At 38.2% G+C, this 8,350-nt stretch overlaps 1 protein-coding gene across 1 annotated transcript; it reads right to left on the bottom strand.

Annotated features, from left to right (window-relative positions):
* Nucleotides 1–965: 965 nt before the first annotated feature.
* On the bottom strand, nucleotides 966–6,994 carry LOC124263244 (CUB domain-containing protein 2-like). Its single transcript, XM_046697835.1, has 11 exons — nucleotides 6,872–6,994; nucleotides 6,452–6,539; nucleotides 5,948–6,081; nucleotides 5,591–5,743; nucleotides 3,956–4,040; nucleotides 3,438–3,559; nucleotides 3,095–3,271; nucleotides 2,567–2,645; nucleotides 2,000–2,124; nucleotides 1,436–1,600; nucleotides 966–1,238 (listed from the first exon to the last, which is right to left on the bottom strand). Exons 1-11 carry the CDS (start codon nucleotides 6,930–6,932, stop codon nucleotides 1,156–1,158), a joined length of 1,272 nt encoding a protein of 423 aa, XP_046553791.1. The 5' UTR covers nucleotides 6,933–6,994; the 3' UTR covers nucleotides 966–1,155.
* Between the last annotated feature and the right edge of the window lie 1,356 nt (nucleotides 6,995–8,350).

The following is an 8,350-nucleotide window of genomic DNA, read 5'->3' on the forward strand; positions in this document are numbered from 1 at the left end:
TCGAGTATAGTTATGTCGGAGGTGGATATTTTATGATTCTATCTTCATCCATAGACACTGATACATATGATTGAATATTTTGGGCAAATTTGATTTCAGAACATCGCTAATTGATTGATATATCCGTTGATATTTCGCACATATAAATGTGAAAACGGAACATAACATATATGATATATGATGTCAACATAAATGACAATACAAGGACAATTCCCTTTGACGCACGTACTCCAGCAAATAATTTCAATGATTTAAACACCACAAAATAGCAAAACTCTTTGTTCGTTAACATGACATGTCAGCGCCAGACAATAATAAGTCTACCCACTTGGGTACAGTGTGTGAAGCCCATGTGTGTTTCCCCTGCCGTGATATTGCTGGAATATTCCAAAAAGCGGCTTAAAACCATACTCACCAATTCACTCACTCAATAATCAGTCTCTATTATCCGACGAAACATATTTCATTGGGCGTAAAATGCGATGACAACAGCGGTCATAATTTAAACAAAGGGTCGCGGAAACTCAGCGATGGCACCAGATATTCGCAAATGTGTAACTACTATTATAATCATGGTCAACCCTGCCAACAGCATCCGCCACTCACACAAGTTACAAACAGATAATGTTTGTTGCTTGTGGCCAAACAACAGTATTCCTGAGGTTGAAGATTGACTCTTTTTGCTTCCCAACAGACTTCAACTTCCACACTTCAACTCCAGATTCAGTGCCAGTTGACATCGTGGATCGTATTTGGTTTGTCTGGTTCAGAAGGGATTACTTGTTTTACACTCATGTACAACACAAATAAGCTCCAAATGAAAACAATATATATTACGTAATATCCAGTGTCATTCTTTTCTAATTCCATACGTACTGCAACGTCGAATAGAGTACAACAGATAAAAGAAGGAACGAACGAACAACTTTTGTGTCGAAATTATATTAATACAGCAACCGAAAACTGTCCATTAGGATTTACCCAATGCACTTTTAATACCACTCAGGGGCCCTTTCACAAATCAACCTTTACTAAGGTTAACCTTAACTCCCATTCTTTAAAATTGCACTAAGGTTACCATAGTGACTTACGATCACTTTAGTACTTTGTGAAAGAAGGCCCAGGTGTATAATATATTATGTATTTGAATAAAACTTATTGTTGCGAAACAGTTGATAACAAAACAAGCATCCAACAGAACGTCGCTGAAACAACCATTCCGGCACCACCATTGGTAGCTGAAAAACAAAGAAAGGGATAAAAGTGTACTCCCCATGGAGCTGATAATACAACAAGAAATGTTGTGGTTCGTTCACAACAGTATTAATACACCATGTAATTTGAGCACGCAGAGACATTACAGATGCAATTGAGAAATAGCTGAGAACGTTACAAACTTAACACAATCCATGTTATCTACATTGTGGATACTCACGTCCTGGCCGTGGTATTTCAGTGTAGCTGATATTGAAACCCGACTGTGAATGATCGCCATCAGTGTGGAAAATCAGCAACATATCTGATTGACTGGTATGTACAACTGGCATGTGAGAACCACACCACTGCCCCACAGGAGCTTCCCCGGGTACCGCACTCGGACCTGAAATCACATGTACTCATGCATGATGTTAGAAGACTTGAATTTGAAATGTACATGTATACCTGCATGTTGTTAGACCACTTGTGACTGAATGTACATGTACTGATGCATGGTGTTAGAACACTTGAGGCTGAAATGGGAAACTACTTATGTATGGTGTCAGAGCATTTGAGGCTGAAATGAACATGCATACGAGTATGAGGCTGAAATATATATCTGTACATACAATGTCTTTCAAATCTATTTAGGCACCCTTTTCCTCACAATTGTTCGAAAAACTTCATCATATAGGACGGTTTCTTGATAACAATATATAACTTTATGTTAAAATGTATGTATGTAATTCTGTTTCAAATACTTCATTTCGCGTCTGAATGACAATACGATCAGAATACTCACCGTCATATATAGAGAGGTAATCAGAGGTGCAGTTGGCAGAAAGCTGCACAGAGAATCGAAGAGGGGTCACTTGTACCACATATCCTGGCGTCCTGGTCTGTATTCTCCACAAACAGTTACTGTTACTGCAAAAGAAAGGAGCTATGTCACTGAAACAAAAGCGTTGACAGTGGTTGGTTGCGTGCGTGAGTGAGTGAGTTGGGTTCAGCGCTGTTCTGAACTGTAATCCATTTACACCACACCGTGCACGCTTAATATAGGGTGAAATCCCGAAGTGATACAGGTTTTAGACGTTGCTAAACCCACACGCTAGAGGACAAAAGAGTAGATGTGATTCCCAAGGGAGACACGTGTGAACCTACATTTCCACTTGACATTGTTACAGCGAGAACATGTAATGTGTCATGTCAGTGAGATGGGTGCGGTAGTCGCAAAACTTCAATGAGGTATGAATTACATATTTTTGATGCATAATATTGTGAGCCCTCAATTTCAATAATGCCTGCTGTATGAATTGTTGCTTCCATATTATAAGGAAAACAGTCTAAGGCGGAAGTATAACGTTACCTTGTATAGTTACCAGGAAAATTCGGCGACGTTATAAATTTCGGCGTTTGGGATGCCCATAAATGTCTATCTTCGCATGCTGAAAGTGTAAAAGATTCCAAACGTTAATTTTGATATGAAATCAGGAAATGTTTAAAGTTGTAAACTGTTAGCTAACAATGTAATCCGACCTGTCCGAAAGTAGCTCACAATGCATGATATCCGACTTTTCCGTGTGTAAATGCCTTTATATGGATGTGCAAGGTCGTGCATTTGTACGCACATGGTATTCAGGTATGACATACTTATGTGAAATAAATCATTTTAAAAACAGATACATTTGAATGCGAGATAAAGCAACGTATTATTGAATCATAATAAAAAATAAGTTTTAGAGAGATTTTCTCAACGTCCTTCTTTGTGATCGTAGAGGACACGCTTTGCTGAACACAACCCTATTGGACGCTAAGTGGTCATGATTCCTGCACAAGTTCAAGTGTTCAGGTATACAGTAACCTTTAAGTAAATAAAACTTTATTTAACACTTACGGTCAAATTTTCCTTTTAAATATGCCAATTTAAATCCTCTTGGTCTCACAACTGCACGGCTTGGATCAGCCGAGAACTCGATGCGCAGTACTTGACCAGATGAGGTGAACTGACGAATGCCATGTCCTGGTTGCGTGCCACATAACACTCCGATTTCCCGCGAATGAGGACTCCTCCCTGAAAGGAGCAGGGCATTAATTACTATCGCATGTAGATTATATTAATCCGCAGATTCTGCTGTTTAAATTCAAAGTCGGCTCACAAGCTATAACCTGTGGAATATATAAAAACGCCATTCTCATTATCTGCTTACGGTTTTTTTCTAAGTTAAGATTCAACTTACCGTCTACGAATCGGAGGTTATCACCATAGCACTCTTTAGACGTTAGTATATCATAGTCCTCAACAATAACACGTATATTGAAATCATCGGGAACCTCTATCAGCCAGAGACAGTTCGTGTCACTGAAACATAAAGATTAAATAATTGATTAAATACGAAATCGAACTTTAAAACCCAAACCTATGATTCACTCTGAAAACACATTTTCATGATTCACAATGGGAACAGTCCCGACGGTCCGACCAAATAGATTCCACTAGACTGAATACAATTATACGAAATAGCTATCAATGTTTCCTATAAATGGCATTTCTTATGTACGAATAAAAAGGTCTGTTAAAGCCGATGCAAATATTAAGTATATCATACAACCTAACATGTGCTATATCGCCTTTGGCACTATAACGATAACGTTTTTAACAATATGAGATGGAATACCAGCTTGTAATGTAACTGAATTCTCAATTTCGGTTTACCTTTCAACTAATGCTGAACAGAACATAACTATGACAACCTACGTTCTGTACGATGTAGGATAGCCTGGGGCCTGCAGAAAGGAGCCTTCTGTGGTCGCATTGTACATCCCTCCACAGGACCAAAGGTCTTTGAAAAGAAAGAAATACCCTTGTTCTACACATACATCCAAGAGTCTCGTTATGAACATAATTATAACTGTGTAAGCATTCTTTATCTCTGATCAGTGGTATCAAGAATTACAATGTGACAACAATGTGAAAAAAAGCTTCCAGTACAGATTCTCAACACTTTGGAATAAATGTGTATGATAGGAAATGTTAGTTACGGAGACGAAAACGCTTCCAACGTTTGAACTTAGCTGCTGTATGAAAAACTTGCCTAACCAATGCGCATGACCAAAACTGAAAATAAGTTCTCTCAACAGGCATGTATCACTGTTTGTGTACTGGCGAAGTTAGGTTTCCTGAATCAGCGTCCTTTCTCTCCACTTGCTTAACGTATACTACAGCTTAAACATCTGAAGGAAAATATAATTAATATACATGTACAGGCAAATTCAAATTCAGCTGCATTTAATCCATAGGTGTACACTGATCTTACCATTAGAATGTATACATCGATCTTACCATTAGAATGTATACACCAGTCTTACCATTAGAATATGTACACCGATCTTACCATTAGAATGGATACACTAGTCTTCCATTAGAATGGGTACACCAGTCTTAATAATTTGGACACCGATCTTAACTCTCGAATGTTTCACCAGTCATACCATTAAATGTATGTACAACAGACCAGTTACCATTTGAATATCTACACCGATCTTACCATTAGAATGGGTACACTACCATTAGAATCGTAACCAATCGTACCACTGGAATATGTACACCAATCGTACCATTGGAATGTGTACACTGATCTTACCATTGACTCTGACCCTAGTCTCACCATTAGAATGTGTACACCAGTCATACTATTAGAATTTGTACACCGGTCTTACCTCTCGAATGTTTCACCAGTCATACCATTAGAACGTGTACACCAGTCATACTATTAGAATGTGTACACCAGTCATACCATTAGAATGTGTACACCAGTCATACTATTAGAATGTGTACACCAGTCATACTATACTACCCATCAAAGTTTAGACTCACTAGTGTAAATGTAGCCACTTACTTGTCCACTGTTCTAAACTAGCTTTTGCAAAATATTCCATACTGTTTAAAGGTACTGTTTAGTTATGAACTGGTGTATTGTAAAACATATTCGTAACATTGAAAAGATTATTGTCATGAGTTCAGTAAATGATTAAAATCTGTGAAAATTGGCGAATTCTTAACAAAACTTTACACCAAAACGCATCTGTTCACATGCACGACATTTGCTCATGCCTTTCGCAATTTGAAGCATCATCCTTGTGCAATTCATCTGCATAAGGTTTTCAGTTGGTTCCCCAAGTTGGTGGAGAAATTCATCTTCGATGTAACCACATACATATACATAACATATAGTGAGTGCTTTAAAGTGAGTCTAAACTTTTGATGGGTAGTATATTAGAATGTGTACTACGGTTTAAAAATTGGAATTTGCTCACCATTAGCGTGTATACCAGTCTTGCCACTGGAATGTGCACACCAATCTTACCATCTGTATATATACACCTGTCTTACCATCAGTTTGGAAGTACATGAGCCGGAATCCCAAGACGTGTGTGCTGCTGTTGATGCGCTTATAGTGAACAGTGAGGGAATTCCATGTACTCTGTACCATAGGCCTTTGTTGCCCACACCATCTTCCCAAGCTGTGTGAAGAGGTTGTTGGTCCTACGGCGAAACATGCAGCTCAAGAATGCATACCATCTTACATACATCATGCATTCATACATACATGCATACATTATCAGGATATATTACATTTAAAGTTATTTCAGATATTGAAATAGAGTCATTTAAGACTTAATTATATTTAAGAAGAAATACCATGTATATCTGATTTTACTTTTAAATGACTTAGTATATGATACGTACCATCAAATATTTCAATGTAATCCTTCGTGCAGGCAGTTAACGAATCAGTTAAATTCATATGTTTTACTTGAAGGCGTACATGGATCCTATCAGAGGTTGACGACTTTGTGATTAACCATGTACAAGCATCATCACTGAATGTAAAACATGAGTGAATCCAATAAGATCCAATATCACATTGTATGCATAAATACGTACAAAACATATACTAGCAACTGAGAATGACATTATCTATGCAATGATAACTGCTTAGTGTTACCGAAGAATCATTTTATGCAGTGGAAGATATGCACACCTCAGCTTACTTTTGACTCACGTATATACCCAAGAGAAACAGCAAGTACAACCGTTGTATTTCTAGTTAATTTGAAGTCGGAAAAAAAAACAACTATATTTTACATGCACAGTGCATTATGCATATTAATGTTTCTAAATATTACCATTACAAATAATGACTCGCCTACATGCAGTACTTAGGTGTTGGCATGCCAAGTTGAGACTTACCCGGATGAAATCGATGGATACCCGGGAGACACAAGATAGCTAGTGTTGAAAGTTGCCGTCAGATTAGATTTACCACAAGACGCAGCATCTGCAACATTGACATGTACTTGATATTTCTTTATATAGAAAAACCCAAACATATGTACAAGAAAGAAATGGAAACGAAACTATGCTGATTGACAACTTTGATGTCCTGTAAAACATGTACTGTGAAACAAAATACAGTTGTTCAAATCATCCCTTCAAAGAACGAAATTGGGAGTTCTGAAGCAATGATCAAAATCATATATCTCCAACTACACAAATTAGGGTTTTTTCAACTAAAACCCCGAATGTCAAATGATCGGTTCCCTTATTTAACAATCCAGCGGTTCAGATTAACACACAATATTTCACAGTAGAGAATTGTAGGAAACCTACCGGAAATGTATGATAAGCAGAGCAGCATGAACAGCCCAGTTAAAAAATCCAAAAAACACATGGCTGTTCAAATAAGACAGAGTACGATCACTTCAGGAGACTGAGGAAAGACTGTATTCAAGGACCATCGGAAGATCAACTTTTACAGTCGTCCCACACATACCCAGGGCGCCTAGCAACGTGATACCAACCTGATCAATGTACACACACATGTATTGCAACATTCACGGCTATTTTAGAAATAAGGTCAATAGGATGGTCGCGTTCGGGCTATGCGATACACGTTATTCCATGTACAATGGTTGAACACAGTTCCTGCGGGGACTCGGATTAGAACATATGTTCAATACTTCGTGTTTATCGGAAAAGGTCACTTGTGATAAGGGGACGCAATGTGTGATTTGGTTGTTTACGGGTCAGATTAACCTGACAGAGTGGATGTTGCTCACACTGTTAACCACCGGCTTGTTTGATTCTAGCATTGACAGGTGCTTGCACGGGGTATGTATCTGGGGAAATAATGTAGATGGAGCAAGAAGAGAGTACCCGTTATATGCATGGACAAGTGGGATGTCCCAAGATTCCAAATAAATAATGTATATGGACACGTACGTGCCACTGGTGGAACAGGATACTCTCATCCTTTCGCGAATACTAGGTATCATCAGTTGTTCATAATGGTTCATAATTAGTTGGTCATTATGTTGTAGTCATAGTACAGGCAACTCCATTTGGCAGAGTTTTCACATGAATGTGGAAAGGGTTATGTGGCTATGTTGCTTGTGTTAAGCTGCTGCAGCTAAAGAGCAACTATGTAGATAATTAGGGTTTACTCTATTGTTTTATTGCATTTGATCTTGCCAGTTAGAGTGGCTTTTCTTATCTTTGCAAAGCGAGTAAGAGGCCTTAAGAGGAGGGATAGGTGCGTTTTGTAACTTCAGGTCAATGTACACGTGTTGTCTGTCAACACACCCGGATACAAATATAGTATTCCCAGAAATTATTGAGAAAGTTGTTTCGGCAAATATCTAATACGGGTATATGAACTATAGAAGTTTTACTTAAATGAATTTGTTGAGATATGATTCTCTTACAGTCAATTTTCCCTTACTCACAGTCAGACCAATACGCCATGGATCTGTAGTACTGAACTTCCTTGGCCTCCCTGCCTTGTCTTTTGCTCAATCCCAACTCCTGACTGAATATTCTTCAACGTTCTGAATACTGCAGACAGAGGAATGTCATGTCTACCAGCAAAGTCTTTTGCATTAGTCCCACCCCTTTCAAAATCATCTAGAACCAGCTTTCTTTTTTCTTCTGCTGACAAATCTGCCATGTCAACAAAGGAAGCCGTCTGCTACACCAGGGGATATAACTCTTGGTGTAGTAAGGTTCATGATCAAGCCTACACGAGTTGCCTCCCATATTGAGTACCTTACTTTTTAATGTAACAGCTATTTTAAAATTCTATTATCAGCA

The sequence above is a fragment of the Haliotis rubra genome, unplaced genomic scaffold, assembly GCF_003918875.1.
Source record: "Haliotis rubra isolate DU_JTF1 unplaced genomic scaffold, ASM391887v1 Scf874, whole genome shotgun sequence".
Classification (NCBI taxonomy): Eukaryota; Metazoa; Mollusca; class Gastropoda; order Lepetellida; family Haliotidae; genus Haliotis; species Haliotis rubra.